General features: G+C 36.5%; 1 protein-coding gene across 12 annotated transcripts in view; it reads left to right on the top strand.

Moving 5' to 3' along the window:
* SWT1 (SWT1 RNA endoribonuclease homolog) overlaps positions 1 to 17,830 on the top strand; it is a 126,075-nt gene that overhangs the window by 22,501 nt on the left and 85,744 nt on the right. For 11 of the 12 annotated variants that reach the window (XR_002518229.2, XR_002518230.2, XM_009191677.4 and 8 more), the window contains 5 exons: positions 1,002 to 1,061; positions 2,547 to 2,667; positions 4,865 to 4,966; positions 5,353 to 5,541; positions 11,779 to 11,872. Coding sequence is in view for 10 of the 12 variants with exons in the window: in XM_009191677.4 (XP_009189941.2) it covers positions 1,002 to 1,061; positions 2,547 to 2,667; positions 4,865 to 4,966; positions 5,353 to 5,541; positions 11,779 to 11,872 (566 nt within the window). In the remaining 2 variants the exon portion in view is untranslated. The remainder of the gene's footprint in view (positions 1 to 1,001; positions 1,062 to 2,546; positions 2,668 to 4,864; positions 4,967 to 5,352; positions 5,542 to 11,778; positions 11,873 to 17,830) is intronic. The other variant, XM_021929483.2, reaches the window with a different exon arrangement.

Here is a 17,830-nt window from a genome sequence, read left to right as displayed (position 1 = left end):
CACCTGTATGTTACGTAGAGTCAGGTGGGTCTCATCCACTCAGAAGAAATGCCAGTGGAAAATTGGAATTTGGAGAGAGATTTTTCAAACTTTGAAGACAAAAAATAAAACACAACCCCCTGGTGCTCTAACTACATATAATATAACTGTGCATTTTTCAGCTTTTCCTTTTTAGCCTTATTATAATCCTCAAGTTCCTTTTGTTGTTTTATCATGTCACTTGTAGAAATGGCTTAGTTACTCCTGGATGAAAATTTTTCACCACTGAAGGCCAACTTGTTTACCTTTGCATTCATTATTTCTCTTTTTTTAGGGTGGCATGTAATTTTATTCTTAGAATATAGTATTTTTATGAATCTGTATATGAAGAATTCTACCATGTCTCATGACTTGATAGAATGGGGCTTCTCTGTTCTAGGGGCACTTTCTCATCTGGAGGCAATTTTGCCCCTCAGGAGACATTTGGCAATGCCAGGAGACATTTTTGATTGTCAAGACTGAGGGTGGGGCTGGCACTGTGGCTCAGGCCTGTAATCCCAGCACTTTGGGAAGCTGAGGCAGGTGGATCACTTGAGCTCAGGAGTTTTGAGACCAGACTGGGCAACATGACAAAACCCCATCTTTACAAAATATACAAAAATTAGCCAGGTGTGTTGGTGTGCCTGTGGTCCCAGCTACTCAGGTGGCTGAGGTGGGAGGATCACTTGAGTCCAGGAGGTTGAGGCTGCAGTGAACCATAATCATGCCGTTGAACTCCAGTTTGGGTGACAGAGTGAGACCCTGTCTTTAAAAAAAAAAAAAAATTTTTGGGAGTAGGGGTAGGTGGGTAGTACTGCTGACATTCTGGAGGATAGAGGTCACTGATGCTGCTAAACATCCTACAATGCACAGGGCAACCCCTAAAGTGAATTATCTGACCCTGAAGGTTAATAGTGACAAGGTTGAAAAACCCTATTTAGGTTACGCTTTATTCTTAGCTAATGAAATTACTTTCATTTCAGAGTTTTGAAGCACCATGTTCTTCAGTGTCATCTGAAAGTATCCAGGATACAGACCAAGAGGTTACTGATATTCTTATTTACTTTGAAATTTTTAGTGAAATTAAGTCAAACAGTTCCTACTTCTAATAAAAAATAATGACTGTAGAAACCTTGATAATATGAAAATACAATGATGTCTCTATTTAAATCAATATGTAAGGTTTTATGAAGTCATGCAAAACTATTCAGAAAAGTATACCTTAGTACTTTTTGTTTCTAGTAAGGTTATCTGTTGTGAACAAAGAGCATGAAACCAGTGGCCCACAAGTAATCTGAATTTTGATTTAATTTTATGACACTTTCCCTGTTTATGCCTAGGGTTGCCAAAATGCAGTAGGACATTAACCTGTTTTTACTTCATTTTAAAAATCGTCAGATGAAAACATTATTCAATGAAAATGAGAGTACATGAATGTTTACCTAAAAAGGTTGTTTCATTTCCCAACCAGAGTCCCCTGACTGATCTTCATAGAATTTTATGTTCACTTGTCCTAAGTTAAGATGAGATTTGTGGAACACTTTGTAATTGTCTATTTAAAGACTTTCAGGCCGGGCACGGTGGCTCAAGCCTGTAATCCCAGCACTTTGGGAGGCCAAAGCGGGAGGATTACCTGAGGTCAGGAGTTTGAGACCAGCCTGGCCAACATGGCGAAACCCCGTCTCTACTATAAATGCAAAAATTAGCTGGGCGTGGTGGTGCATGCCTGTAATCCCAGCTACTCAAGAGGCTGAGGCGGGAGACTTACTTGAGCCTGGGAGATGGAGGTTGCAGTGAGCCAAGATTGTGCCGCTGCACTTCAGCCTGGGTGACAGAGCAAGACTCTGTCTCAAAACAAAACAAAACAACTCTCAAACTATATTAATTGATTTTTATTTGTGACAGTCAATTGTATTTTTCTGTTTTGAGGTGCTCCTTGATAGAAGAAAGGTGTCTCATCTCTGATCTAAAGCTAGATTGTATTTCATTTCTTTGTGTCAGAATTACATCAGAGAAGTATTTCTGTGAAGTGAGAATGTTTTTAAGATCTAGATTTCAGTTTATGATGGTTCATAAATAATCTTAGAAATCTCAAGAAGAATACTCACAGTCAAGATAAAAAAATTTTGACTCCTAAAATAAAGTGAGAATTGAAATGAGAATGAACTTACTTTAATGTCTAGGTATTTGACTCTGTGCAAGGAACTTCACCTAGCTTATTTCATTTATTCCTCACAAAAATCCTAAAGGAAATAGATATTAAAGATTCCTATTTTGTGAATTAACAAACTGAGATCCAAAGTTGTTAAATAATTTGTTTGCATAAGGTTGCGGAGGTAAGAAGAAAACTATTTTGAAAACCATGTGTGTGTTTATAAATCTTTATTGTTTTACTATGCTGTCTTCAGAGTTTTATAAAATTTTTCTTTCCATAAACCATCTCAAGTGAATTAAGAATTAATTGCTTTCTTCTCTTGTCAATCTGCAAAGTAACTCAAAATATTTCACTGGGGTCTTTTACAATTTAGATGCAGATAGTAGAAGAGCTTCATGCTGCACGTGTGGGAAAAAGTGTGGATTTACCTGGAGAGTTAATGAATATGGAAATTGACTTAGAAGATGATGTACATTCTTCCTCTGGTATACCCTGTATGTTGACGTTTATGCTCTCCTATGCTTTCCTAAAAATTAATGTGCCAATATTCAGTTTTTATAATATTTCGATGAAAAATGTTAAAAAATATGCTCACTTGAAATGAATGATAAAGTAATAGTTTATTTTTTTAGCTACAGGAATTAGATCCAATATTTGTCTTATTAGTTTTACATATTTCACATTATTAGATAGTTAGATATATTTTCTCTTTTTCTGTCAAGAGGCAGTAATTAGGATTATGAGTTGTCTTTTTTTTTTGCTGTTGTAACTTTAACAATTTCAACTACGTAAAGCACTGATCAGAAATAACGCAAAATAGCTGATACAGTTGCTCACACCTGTAATTCCAGCATTTTGGAAGGCTGAGATGGGAGGATTGCCCAAACCCAGGAGTTCAAGGCCAGCCTAGGCAACATAGTGAGATTTCGTGTCTATAGAAAATAAAGTTAGCTAGGTGTGATGGCATGTGCCTATAGTCTCAGCTATTCAGGAGGCTGAGGTGGGAGGATTGCTTGAGCCTGGGAGGTTGAGGCTGCAGTGTGCCAAGATTGCGCCACCACATTCCAGCCTGGGTGACAGAACTAGACCCTCTCTCTCAAAAAAAAAAAAAAAAAAAAAAAAAGAAGAAAGAATGCAGATTGCTTGAAGGTATTATATTTATTGATTTCTTGTTCATGTTGTAAAATTTTGGTTATTATTATTATTTTTTTTTTGCTACTGGGAGAAGGTAATGATAGAGATTATCCAAAATCTGTCAGTGTACTATTTCAAATTCTGGTTTTAAAAATGGTAATGCTGACCAGGCATGGTGGCTCACACCTGTAATCCCAGCACTTTGGGAGGCTGAGGCGGGTGGATCACCTGAGGTCAGGAGTTTGAGACCAGTCTGGCCAACATGGTGAAACCCCGTCTCTACTGCAAATATGAAAAAATTAGCTGGGCATGGTGACCCATGCCTGTATTCCCAGCTACTCAGGAGGCTGAGACAGGAGAATGGCTTGAACCTGGGAAGCAGAGGTTGCGGTGAGCCAAGATTGAGCTACTGTGCTTCAGCCTGGGCACCAACAGCAAAACTCCATCTCAAAAAAAAAAAAAAATAGTAATGCTACCTTTACATTCACATTGTAGTTTTCATCTTTCAAATGTTTTCCTGTGTGTTAACTTATCTGAACCTTAAAATGATCCTATGCAGTAACAATGCTAGTATTATTATGTATTTTCTTTTTTTGTTTGTTTTTGTTTTTGTTTTGAGACGGAGTCTCCCTGTGTCACCCAGGCTGAAGTGCGTTGGAGCTATCTCTGCTCACTGCAACCTATGCCTCCTGCATTCAAGCCATTCTCCTGCCTCAGCCTCCTGAGTAGCTGGGACTACAGGCGTGTGCCACCATGCCCGGCTAATTTTTGTATTTTTAGTAGAGATGGGGTTTCACTATGTTGACCAGGCTGATCTTGACCTCCTGACCTCAGGTGATCCGCCTGCCTCGGCCTCCCAAAGTGCTGGGATTACAGGTGTAAGCCACCAAACCTGGCATGTATTTTCTTTTACACATATTTATCTTTCGATTATATTCACTCAGGATATGTTAAAATTAGCTTATAATTACTAAGCACAGCTGCCAGTGATCCATGACAGAAGTTAGAAACATAATTACTTCCCCGGCTAGTCAGTTCATAATTTAAAATCCACCTACAAGCAATTTATACTGTTCTGCTGGTGGGTGATTAAACATTGATCACTATTCTTTCTCTTAAGAATCGAAGTAAAAGCAATTTTGTTTTTATTGTCTAAAGGACTTCTCTTAAGAATGCTATCAAAAACATTCTCCATGACTGGTTTTTCATAGTCTTGGCCCCAGGTTTCCTGTGTATTTCTGCTTTGCCATCCCTTACCTTCTCTGCCCACTTTGACTTAGATGATTCTCCACCCCACTCCCACTCCAAACAGTGGTTGCAGTTCCTATCCAGAGGACCCTTAATTGATTGGGGTGAAATTTACTTGGCAACAAAGATACGGACCAGATAGATAGCAACTTTAGAGTCTAGCCAACTGTGTAAATCTCTGATATAGTTAACAAGACAAAGAGGCGTTTTAAATTTAATTGAATTTTCAATGCTTCTATGATATCAAAATTTTAGACATTATGTAAGTCTATTATCAAATATCGTGAAATCTTTGCTCTTTTTCTCTAGCAAATAATACTTCAGACAGAAAACTTCTAATTGTTATTGACACAAATATTCTGATGAATCATCTCAAATTTGTTAGAATTCTGAAGACAACAGAAGTACCAGGTATTTACAGAACATATTTAAAGATTCTGATTTTCTTCCCTGAGTTGATATTTTATATTAACAGTGATGTGGCTTTTTCTCCCACGAATATGTCTCCATTAAGCATATTCAGTGTTATAAGTTTAAAAAAAGCCTTTACAGGTTAAACTAGCAATCTGAACTCACTCTTTTTTTGATCTCCAAGAGTGCTTATTTTTTTAACATTCTTTTGACACATTATTCTCTTTTTAATTTCTGTTTTTTAATATATTGTCTCTCAATTTATTCTGAATTTCTCAAAGGTAGGGAGGACTGTGTGCTTTAAAACTTTCACCTCTTGGACAGCAATTCTATTTAGTAGCTCAATAAATGTTTGTTAAATTCTAAGAAATCCTTTTTTTTTTTAGGTTTTGACAAACTTGTGTTAATAATTCCCTGGGTCGTTATGCAAGAGCTAGATCGTATGAAGGAAGGAAAACTACTAAAATATGCCCAGCACAAAGCTATACCTGCAGTTCATTTCATCAACGAGAGTCTCAGAAATCAAGATAGAAAGCTATGGGGTCAATCAATACAACTTGCATCCCAAAAACATTGTAAGTATTGTTCTTTCAGGGTGCCTCCTGATTAATACTTGTTTGGCTGCAGACTCATTATTGGAGGGAAATGGTATAAAACTTTTAAAACATTTAAACCTGTTGGAATGTGAAATGGAAGGGGCATTGTGATGGTTTGTGGCTTAGAGTCTTTGATTTTTATTTTTCTGCTTCTCCTAGATGTTCTTACATTATGTCTATATTTCACAGATAGTGACTGTATAGTTGTGTATGCATACTTGTCTATATCACAGAACCTCAGACTCCTTTTTAAAAAATACTATTGCTGAGTGATGAAGTCTGTAAGTGATCCAGGTTTCTAGTCCGTTAATATCACCGTATGTAGTTAATGTACCATGGAGATGATGTTGTTTTCCTGTGGTTTGTCAGAATCGGTAATAATGAATGAGGTGTTTTTACAGTAAAGGTTTATAGATTTTCCCCTCATTGAATTTTTTTCAATATTAGTTTCTATGAAGTCATTTAAAAATTGCTTTAGTCTTAAAAGTTAAGTATGTTCTTTATGTTTTATATAATTTGCTGGAAAAATATCTATATGTAAAGGAACACTTATTTCAGTGGAGTTTATACATATATTTAGAAGATTTATTTCGTTCTTTAAGAATTCGTTTCTTCCCAGCTCAGAATTATTTATTTAGGTAAACTTACATTATTTTAAATACCATGGATTTGTACTGTCCACTGCACCCATATTCACTGTAAGATTTGAAAGAATTCATCTTAAGAGGAATCCAATTATGGTATTAACTATGAGAAGACTTTAAAAACCATGATTAGATTCATCTTAAGATGAATTACTTTAGTCTAAAATTTTTGTGTAGTCTTAAAATTTTGAAGAAAAAGAGTCTCTACCATTCATTCATTATCTAAACAAATATTTATTAGCTCTTAGTATGTTCCAGATATAATGCTTATGAATTTTGAGTGAAGATGGTCCATGTCGAGTAGCTTTAGTTGACTATAATTTTAGCCTTGTCCTTAACTATTTCCAAAATTATATTTATTTGCTATAGTATTTATCTACTATAGTGAGAGGAACATAGGATTTGAAATATCAACCTGGGTTTATAGCATAACCTGGGGAAAGTTAAAGGTGAAGAAACTGAATAAATGAAATGAAAGGAAATAACTTCATGTCATAAAATGGTTGTGAAGATTGGTTAATATGTTAAACTACCTAATAGCTTATGGTCAGAATAGGTGATAATTCTCTTGTGTCCTCATTATATGAAAGGCTCATACAGATTGATAAGACTCATCTCTCATTTTTTAAAAATATCTGATTTATTTTTATCACTTCTAGGTTTAGAAAGTTACTCTCTTCCAACCCACTAGGAAGATTCACAGCACTGCACTGCTTTGAGACTATGAATTGGTAACTTTGTAGAAGAGCAATATTTAGCAATGTGTTTGAATAAGCCTAAGGATAATAATTGTCTTTCTAGAAATGTATCCTAAAAAAAGTGAGAGATGCAGACAGTGATTTATATAAATAGTGTTCATTATAGCATTATTTATGTAACAAAAAAAGTAGAATCAACCTATATAACGTTTGGAGAAGTTACATACATTCCTATAGCCATATGAGGGGACACTATATTTGGAAAAACATTAATAACATAATTTTAAATAAAAACAAACATAAGATTAAAACATATGTGTAGTATAATTCTAAATTTATTTAATTATGTGTATATACTTATTAGTGATGAATAGAGGTGATATTTACCTGATGGGTTTATCAGTTATTTTAATTTTCTTTATATTTTCTGTATTTTCCAGATTTTTAATTACCTTTTTTTTTTTTTTTTTGAGATGGAGTCTCGCTCCCATTGCACAGGCTGGAGTGCAGTGGCGTGATCTCAGCTCACTGCAACCTCCACCTCGCGGGTTCAAATGATTCTCCTTCCTCAGCCGCCCGAGTAGCTGAGATTACAGGCATGCGCCACCATGCCTGGCCAATTTTTATATTTTCAGTAGAGACAGAGTTTCACTATGTTGGCCAGGCTGGTCTCTAACTCCTGACCTTAGGTGATCCACCCGCCTTGGCCTCCCAAAGTGCTAAGATTACAGGCGTGAGCCACCATGCCTGGCCTTTTTTTTTTTTTTTTTTTTTTTAAGAGACGGAGTCTTGCTTTGTCACCCAGGCTGGAGTGCAATGGTGTGATCTCAGCTCACTGCGACCTCCATCTCCTACCTCTACCTTCAAGTGCTTCTCGTGCCTCAGCCTCCTAGAGTAGCTGGGATTACAAGTGTGAGCCACTACGCCCAGCTGATTTTTGTATTTTTAGTAGAGATGGCGTTTGTCATGTTGGACAGGCTGGTCTTGAACTCCTGACCTCAGGTGATCCACGTGCCTCAGCCTCCCTCGGCTCACAGGCGTGAGTCACTGTGCCCGGCCAATAAAATTATATATTTTTTATAATAAGGTAAAAATAATTAAAGGCAACAAATAGTTATCTGCCACTCCCCTAATCAGGCATTTGTTCTGTATTTTTATATTTTTCATTGTATTTTTATTGATTCATTTGTTTGCCAAGTATTTGTACCAGACACTGTTCCAAATGTTGGGCCTGTAACAGTGAATGAGAAAGGGAAACCCTGCTGTTGAGGAGGTTAAATTCTATTAGGTATTAAACATCTTAATAACTATAATTTATATAGAATTTTTTATTCTGTGTGTGAGTAGCAGTCATTGATGTTGAGGTGCCATTTAAGCTGAATCTTTTAAATTTTTTTTTTTTTTTTTGAGATGGAGTTTCACTCTTGTTGCCCAGGCTGGAGTGCAATGGCGTAATCTCGGCTCACTGCAATCTCTGCCTCCTGGGTTCAAGCGAGCGATTCTCCTGCCTCAGCCTCCTGAGTAACTGGGATTACAGGCATGTGCCACCATGCCCGGCTAATTTTTTAAAATATTTTTTTAGAGATGGGGTTTCACCATGTTGGTCAGGCTGGGCTCGATCTCCTGACCTCAAGTGATCTGTCCACCTCAGCTTCCCAAAGTGCTGGGATTACAGGTATGAGCCACCGTGCCTGGCCAAGCTGAATCTTAAGTAATAAATACATGGTACTTTTAAGCATTCAGTATTGCCATACACTGGGCTAAATACTTTATATACGTTCTCATTTACTCCTCATGATTAGAAACTTCGTCCAAGAATACATATCTAGTAAGTGGGAAAACAAGGATTCATACCCAGACTGGTCTGTTTCCAGAGTCTTTGTTTTGTTCACTTTTGAACAGTACATGTTTGTACTGTTTCATTTTTCATTCAATAAAAATACAATGAAAAATATAAAAATACAGAACAAATGCCTATTAGGGGAGTGGCAGATAACTATTTGTTGCCTTTAATTATTTTTACCTTATTATAAAAAATATATAATTTTATTGGCCGGGCACAGTGACTCACGCCTGTGAGCCGAGGGAGGCTGAGGCACGTGGATCACCTGAGGTCAGGAGTTCAAGACCAGCCTGTCCAACTTGACAAACGCCATCTCTACTAAAAATACAAAAATCAGCTGGGCGTAGTGGCTCACACTTGTAATCCCAGCTACTCTAGGAGGCTGAGGCATGAGAAGCACTTGAAGGTAGAGGTAGGAGATGGACGTTGCAGTGAGCTGAGATCACAGCATTGCACTCCAGCCTGGTGACAAAGCAAGACTCTGTCTCTTAAAAAAAAAAAAAAAAAGGCCAGGCATGGTGGCTCACGCCTGTAAGGTGCTCAAAAGTATTTGTTGAATAACTAAATATTTCATGAATAGTCTTACAGTTTATTTTTCAGCTCCATATATCTTAGAAAAAGTGGCACTACTGATAATCTTGAATTTGATACCTTTAGAGCAGTGCACTGTTACTTTTAAGCCTCCTTTTATCTGCTGAATTGAATTGTTTAAAGTTAATGATTTTGAGTTACACATTTTGCACTATTCATGGCATTTACCCTCTGAATTTAAGGGAAATTGGCTACTGTGATATATTTCTGTCTGGCTCACTGGTCATCTGATCAAGAAATTTAATCTTATCTTCCTCATACTCATGTCCTGATATAGTTGAGCTCTGTCTAGATTTCACCAGTATGAACTCCTAAATAGTTTTTCTTTGCATATCCATCTGGTTAGCATGGGAACCTGGCACAAATTAAGCCCTATGTAAATATTTGTTGCATGAATGAATGAATTTTCTAATTTGAAGGATTCAAGGACTAAGTAATATAGGCCAGAAGTTGAGAGAAAAATGATTATAAACAGGGACAAGGTTGAGACTAATTGGCTGGTATGTCTTAAATTTTAATGTATAAGAGACAGGCCAAGAGCTTAAATTAGTGTCTGGGTCCAGGCTTCAAAGATTCTTACCCAGAAATATATTTGGGGTGTGGTCCTGTATTCTGTATTATTAATAAGTACCCTAGGGAGTTCTCAGGTAGGTAGTGTATGGACTTGTGGGAAACATTATCTTTGGTCCAATTTCTACACATTGCATTATTATTATTATTATTTTGTTCTTAATTTTTTTAGAGACAAGGTCTCACCCTGTCACCCAGGCTGGAGTGCAGTGACATGATCATAGCTCACTGTAGACTTGAACTCCTGAGCTCAAGCGATCTTCCCTCCTCGGCCTCCTGAATAGCTGGAACAACAGGACTACAGAAGTGTGCCACCGAGCCTGGCTAATTTTCTCGTTTTTTTGTAGAGGCAGAGTCTTGCCATGTTGCCCAGGCTGATCTTGAAATGCTGACTTAAAGCGATCTCTCTGCTTCAGCCTCTCAAAATGTTGGGATCACAGGCACCAACCACCTGGCCTGCATTATTTTTACAAAAACTGAATTTTTGCTGTATGTTTTGAGGCTTAGAGAATGCCAGAGGGTACCCTGTCAGCAACTGATTAACATTTGTTAGGAATTACTTTTTGTGTTACCTTCCTAGGGCCCATATTTCGTTCTCCTGTATATCTCTAATTGTGTTGCTTTAGAGATTAAGGAAGAGCACATACAGGAAACTAGTTTAGTTACTGGTAGAACAGTTGCTTATTAGTTCACAGACTTCTTAAGCTGAGAAAATGTTAAGTTACTTATAATCTGTAAGTGTCTGAATTGATAATAGAATTCATGGTTTTTGGTTTCTAGTCTGACATTTAGCCTTCTGATCACATTTCTTTCCTTTGAGTTTGCTAATAGGCATATTCTAGACCATTTTAATAGCGAACTAACCACATTAAACCCACAACTATATGCTATGTAAATTATAGATTCAGAGTTTTTAAAAAATTATTTTGCTTTCTTGTCTTTAAAAAGTTTTCTTTTATATGTATATATAAAATAAATATATGAAATATGTATTTCTTATATATGTTTATTATATATGTATATATAGCATACTTATATATGTATATATGTATATATAACATACTTATATATGTATATATGTATATATAACATATACTTATATATGTATATATAAAAGTATATATATACACATATATGTATATATAAAAAGTACATATACATGTATGTATATGTACTTTTTAAATTTTTTTTGAGACAGCGTCTCACTGTTGTCCAGCTTGGAGTGCAGTGGCGCGATCTCAGCTCACTGCAACCTCTGCCTCCTGGGTTCAACTGATTCTTCTGCCTCAGATTCCAAGTAGCTGGGATTACAGGCACCTGTCACAACACCTGGCTAAGTTTTGTATTTTTAGTAGAGATGGGGTTTTACCATGTTGGCCAGGCTGGTCTCGAACTCCTGACCTCAAGTGATCTGCCCCCATCGGCGTCCCAGAGTGCTGGGATTACAGGCGTGAGCCACTGTGCCCAGCTGAGCTATATTTATTAATAGAGTTTTTGAGAGTAGTTTTAGTTTCACAGGAAAATTGCACAAAAGACAACAAGATTTCCCACATACTTCCTGCCCCCACACAAGCATAGCTTCCCCATTATCAATATCCTTCGCTGGAGTGGTACCTTTGTTATAGTTGATGAACCTCCATTGACATCATTATCACTCTGAGTACATAGTTTACATTAGGTTCACTCTTGGCTTTGTACACTCTGTGGATTTGGACAAATGTGTAATGACGTGTGTCCACCATCATAGTGTCATACCTTAACTACCTTAAATCTCTTAGATATTTTTGTTTTGTAAATACAGCCTAGATTATTTCTGTGGCACCCACATTTCTAGGGTACTTATTGACCGTTGCCTTTATTAAATTTGCAGATGGATTGAGTGATGAGAACAATGATGATCGAGTACTAAAATGCTGTCTCCAGCACCAGGAATTATTCCCTTGTTCTTTTGTTATTCTGTGCACGTGAGTTTCATAGTCATTTTACTTTTTATTTTTTAAAAATAAACCAAATAATTAAAAAAAAATCGTACTGTATCCAGCATACCAAAGATCAAAAACATACATAATTTTCCAAATCTGCCAGTAAGCATACCCACTTGTATCTGATAGTCTTATAATGTATGAGCTCTAGAGGAATGAGATCTCAACTAGATGACGTTTCATTTCAATTTAATTTTTATACAATTCAGAAAACTTGGAAAAAGCAGGGGAAAAGGCACTTAATATCCCTCCAAAATAGTTTAAAAATCAGAATCTGACAGGAGATGAGACAAGAAATTTATTTACTTACATATTGCTGAAGTGGAGATAGGGTAGTTTATGTTGGAGTTGTGTGCTGGGTGCCTGTTACAGAGTTAGACTGCCTGGCTTCGAGTCCTGGATCTGTCATTTATCAGCGTTGTGACCCTGGACAAGTTGCCTAACTTAGTTTCATCATGTGAAATAAACAGGAAGAATAATATTACCTGCCTCATGAAATTATTGTAAGTATTTAATCTGTTAATATATGTAAAGGACGTAGAATGTGCCTAATATATAGTAGGATCTCAGTAAGAGTTTTCTCCCTCCTTCCCCCTTCCCCCTGCTTTTTCCCTCTCTACTGATATTTCCATAACTTAGTTCAAGGATAAAACTAAGATAATGCTAAACAAAATTTTATTCATCATGTATGAGAAAAGGTTCTGAAGGGACAGAAGAGCAATTTTAATTTGCAGTTTTTTGTTTTTTATAAATCAGTCTACATCATGCTTTGAAATTTGCAGTTTTAATCTGTATTTTATTCACTGCAAAATGGAGTTTTGACAGTTTCATGATAATGCTCAAATTCTTTCTGTGAAATGGAGCTATTTAGAAATTAGCAGCCCTAAGATGCTTCTTGCAAACATTCTGGTCAGTGTTACTATTTTAGCTATCTTCAAAGATAATGTGATTCCTTTTGCTATTAAAGGAAATATTAGAGATTTCTGTCTTTAGATTTTAAATTATATTTTGATCTAGGACATATTACTTTGGAGTTTGTTGAAGGCTGAAATAGAATTAATAATATATAAATCATTTTGAATTTGAGATAAATTTGAGAAGTAATTCTTTGTTGTGTAATTTTTTTTTTAGTTCAACTTAGAATGAAAATTAAATTGACAAAACTTTATCGATTCTTCATTATTTATACATTCACTGTTTTTTGGGGATTAACAGATATATTACTTTTTAGTGACTGAAAATTTATAGTCAAATCTTGCTTTTAATTCTGGCATAGTCATGTTCCAAGTGGTGAGCCTGTTTTTCTCTCTCTCTTTTTTTGGTTGGTTTGTTTGCATTTTCTTTAAATAGTGATAATCATGTGTATTGTATAAGTCATACCTACTATTGTGAGGACATATTTATATCACTTAAAATGGATGATGATAATGTCAATTGGTAGTGATAGTAATCAGAAAAACTTTTATAACACTTATATACTATGCATCATTCTAAGTGCTTGCATTTACAATCCTAAGTCTGGGCCAGCAACACAATTAATATCTCCAATTCATATTGCTCTTCTAAACTCCAGGCTAATATACTCAACTATTTATTTGATATCTCTTGGATGTTTCATGGACATCTGAAACCTATCATCTCCGTAAATGAACTCTTGAGGTTTTCTTTTCAACTCTTTTACACCTGAATAAAAAGGGTCATCTCCCACCCATTTGCTAAAGCCAGAAACCAGGGAGTAAATTTTGATGCCTGCCTTTTCTTTATGATCTATATACAGTGAATTAGCCAGTTCTGTGTTGTCTTCTTTAATTTTATGTTTTAGAAACAGGGTCTTGCTATGTTGCCCAGGCTGGTCTCAAACTCCTGGGCTCAAGTGATCCTCCTTCCTCAGCCCCCCAAGTAGCTGAGGAAATGCACAAATCTTAACTATACAATGTTGACAAATGATTGCACCAGTGTAGCTCACATCCTGTCAATATATACAACACGTCTGTAACTCCTGTGTGGTTTTTTTTTTTTGAGACAGAGTCTCACTCTGTCTCCCACGATGGAGTGCAGTGGCGCCATCTTGGCTCACTGCAGTCTCCACCTCTCGGGTTCAAGTGATTCTTCTGTCTCAGCCTCCCAAGAAGCTGGGATTACAGGTGAGTGCCGCCATGCATGACTAATTTTTGTATTTTTCATAGAGATGGGATTTCGCCATATTGGTCAGGCTGGTCTCAAACTCCTGACCTCAGATGATCCGGCCCCCTTGGCCTCCCAAAGTGCTGGAATTATAGGTGTGAGCTACCACACTTGACCCAGAAAGTACTCTCTTGCCCTTTTTGCTCTTTTTTTTCTTGTTTCTTAAGGTGGAAACTTATATCACTTATTTGTTACTGCTGTGAATGTCCTCTAAGCACTTCCACAGTTGTATCTCACAAATTTTAATATGTTGTGTTTTCATTTTCATTCTATTCGATATACTTTATAATTTCCCTTGTGACTCTTTCTCTGACCCATAGGTTGTTTAGACGTTTGTTGCCTAATTGTAAGTATTTGCAAAATTTTCAGATACTTTTTTTTTTTTTTTTTACTGAATTGTAGTTTAATTTCTTTATGAATTGAGAACATAATTTACATGGTTTCTGTTCTTTTAAATTTGTTAAAGTTTGTTTTTTTGGCCAAGAATATGGTCTGTTTTAGTGAGTATTTTCTGTGTATTTGAACAGAATGTGTATTCTGCCCTTATGGGTGGAGTATTCTATAAATTTCAATTAGGTCAAATTGGTTAATACTGTTCTTCAGGTCTTCTGTAACCTTAGTGGCCTACTTTTTCTTTTCTTTTCTTTTTTCTTTTTTACTTTTTTTTTTGAGATGGAGTCTCACTCTGTCGCCCAGGCTGGAGTACGGTGGTGCAATCTTGGCTCACTGCACCCTGCCTCCCGGGTTCAAGCAGTTCTCCTGCCTCAGCCTCCTGAGTAGCTGGGACTACAGCTGCATGCTGCCACTCCTGGCTAATTTTTGTATTTTTGGTAGAGACAGAGTTTCACCATGTTGGCCAGGATGATCTTGATCTCCTGACCTCGTGATCCTCCCGCCTCAGCCTCCCCAAAGTGCTGGGATTACAGGCATTAGCCACCTTGCCCAGGCTGGTTGCCTACTTTTTCTGTGATCATTGTGAAAGGAGTATTGAAGTCTCCAACTACAATTGTGGATTTGTCTATTTCTCCTTTCAGTTCTATTTGTTTTGCTTCCTGTATTGTGAAAGCCACTAAAGCTGTGGCTTTCTGTTGTGGTAAAGCCATTGATGAATTAGAGAATTCCCTCAGGCAAAAAGATAGAAACTTGTAGTGAGATGCATATACATCTAAGATTGTTCATGCTTGTCTTCTTGGAGAAGTGCTTCTTTTATAATTATATAATGTCCTTTTTGGTTCTGACATTATTCCTAGTTCTAAAGCCTTCTTTGTCTAGTATTAATGCAACTATTCCAACTTTCTTTTGCTTAGTATTTATGTGATATATCTTTTTGTATCATTTTACTTTTAGCCCATCTATGCCTGTATATTTAAAGTAAGTTTCTTGTAGACATCATGTAGTTGGTTCTTTTTTGAACAGTCTGACAATTTCTGTCTTTTAACTGTAAAGTTTAGACCATACATATTTAATTTGTTGGATTAAAATCTTACCATTTTGCATATTATTTTCTATTTGTTTTGTTCCATCTGTGCTTTTTTTCCTTTTTCTCTTTTCGACTAATTGTTCATTTTTAATGATACCATTGTGTCTCCATTATTTACGTATTTATACTTTTTTGAAAAAACTTCTTATGGTTGTTTTAGCGTTTACAATATACATCTTTACTTATCAAAGCCTACCTTCAAATATTACACTGCTTCACAGGTAGTATAAGGATATTACTGTTGATATATTGTCCCATAGCTCTTGGATACTTTTTTTTTTCCAAAATCTTTTTATTTTTGTTTAAGTTTGGGTAATTTCTTTTGACTTCCCTTTGGGTTTGTTGATTCTTTCCTTCCCTTTGTCAGGTCTGTTGACAAGCCTGTTCAAGGCATTCTTCATTTTTGTTATGTGTTTTTTATTGCTAGGATTTCCATTTTATTCTTGTGGTTTTCATCTCTGCAAAACTGCTTGATTTTCCCTTCTTCCACCTTTTCCATTAGAGGCTTTAACATATTAATGAAAATTAGTTTAAATTTGCTGTCAGGTAGCTTCAGTATCTGTGTTGTATCCAAGTCTAGTTCTGTTGATTACTTTGACTCTTGGAAGTACGTTGTTTTTCTCTGGGCATACTTTATATGTAGATTTTGGAGCTCACTTGCTCTGTGGTTTCTTTTCTTCAGTTTCTCCTTAACTTTATTATTATTATTATTAGACTTTAAGTTCTGGGATACATATGCAGAACGTGCAGGTTTGTTACATAGGTATACACGTGCCATGGTGATTTGCTGCACCCATCAACCTGTCATCTGCATTAGGTATTTCTCCTAATGCTATCCCTCCCCTATCCCTCAACCCCCCAACAGGCCCTGGTGTGTGGTGTTCCCCTCCCTGTGTTCCTATGTTCTCATTGTTCAACTCCCACTTATGAGTGAGGACATGCAGTGTGTGGTTTTCTGTTCCTGTGTTAGTTTGCTGAGGATGATGGCTTCCGGTGTCGTCTATGTCCTTGCAAAGAACATGAACTCATCCTTTTTTATGGCTGGATAGTTTTCAATGGTATATATGTGCCACATTTTCCTTATCCAGTCTATCATTGATGGATGTTTGAGTTGGTTCCAAGTCTTTGCTATTGTGGATAGTGCTGCAGTAAACATACATGTGCATGTATCTTTATAGCAGCATGACTTATAATACTTTGGGTATATACCCAGTAATGGGATTGCTGGTTTAAAAATGGTATTTCTGGTTCTAGATCTGTGAGGAATCGCCACACTGTCTTCCACAGTGGTGAACTAATTTACATTCCCACCGACAGTGTAAAAGTGTTCCTATTTCTCCACATTCTCTCCAGCATCTGTTGTTTCTTGACTTTTTAGTGATCGCCATTCTAACTGGCATGAGATGGTATCTCATTGTAGTTTTGACAGAATCTCAGCATTTGCTTGTCTGTAAAGGATTTTATTTCTCCTTCCCTTATGAAGCTTAGTTTGGCTGGATATGAAAGTCTGGGTTGAAAATTCTTTTCTTTAAGATTGTTAAATATTGGCCCCTCACTCTCTTCTGGCTTGTAGGGTTTCTGCCGAGAGATCTGCTGTTAGTTTGATGGACTTCCCTTTGTGGGTAACCCGACCTTTCTCTCTGGCTGCCCTTAACATTTTTTTCCTTCATTTCAATCTTGGTGAATGTGATGATTATGTGTCTTGGGGTTACTCTTCTTGAGGAGTATCTTTGTGATGTTCTCTGTATTTTCTGAATTTGAATGTTGACCTTTCTTGCTAGGTTGGGGATGTTCTCCTGGATAATATCCTGAAGTGTGTTTTCCAACTTGGTTCCATTCTCCCTGCCACTTTCAGATAAACCAATCAAATGTAGGTTTGGTCTTTTCACATAGTTCCATATTTCTTGGAGGCTTTGTTCATTCCTTTTCATTCTTTTTTCTCTAATCTTGTCTTCAGGCTTTATTTCATTAAGTCGATCTTCAGTCTATGATATCCTTTCTTCTGCTTGATCGATTTGGCTATTGATACTTGTGTATGCTTTGCGAAGTTCTCGTGCTGTGTTTTTCAGCTCCATGAGGTCATTTATCTTTTTCTCTAAACTGGTTATTCTAGTTAGCAATTCATCTAACCTTTTCTTTTTTTCAAGGTTCTTAGCTTCCTTGCATTGAGTTAGAACATGCTTCTTTAGCTCGGAGGAGTTTGTTATTACCCACCTTCTGAAGCCTACTTCTGTCAGTTCGTCAATTCATTCTGTGTCCAGTTTTATTCCCTTGCT

This window comes from Papio anubis, chromosome 1 (assembly GCF_008728515.1).
Source record: "Papio anubis isolate 15944 chromosome 1, Panubis1.0, whole genome shotgun sequence".
NCBI classification, from domain to species: domain Eukaryota; kingdom Metazoa; phylum Chordata; class Mammalia; order Primates; family Cercopithecidae; genus Papio; species Papio anubis.
Note: the sequence above shows the minus strand (reverse complement) of the source record. Positions and strands in the feature narration are given on the sequence as shown.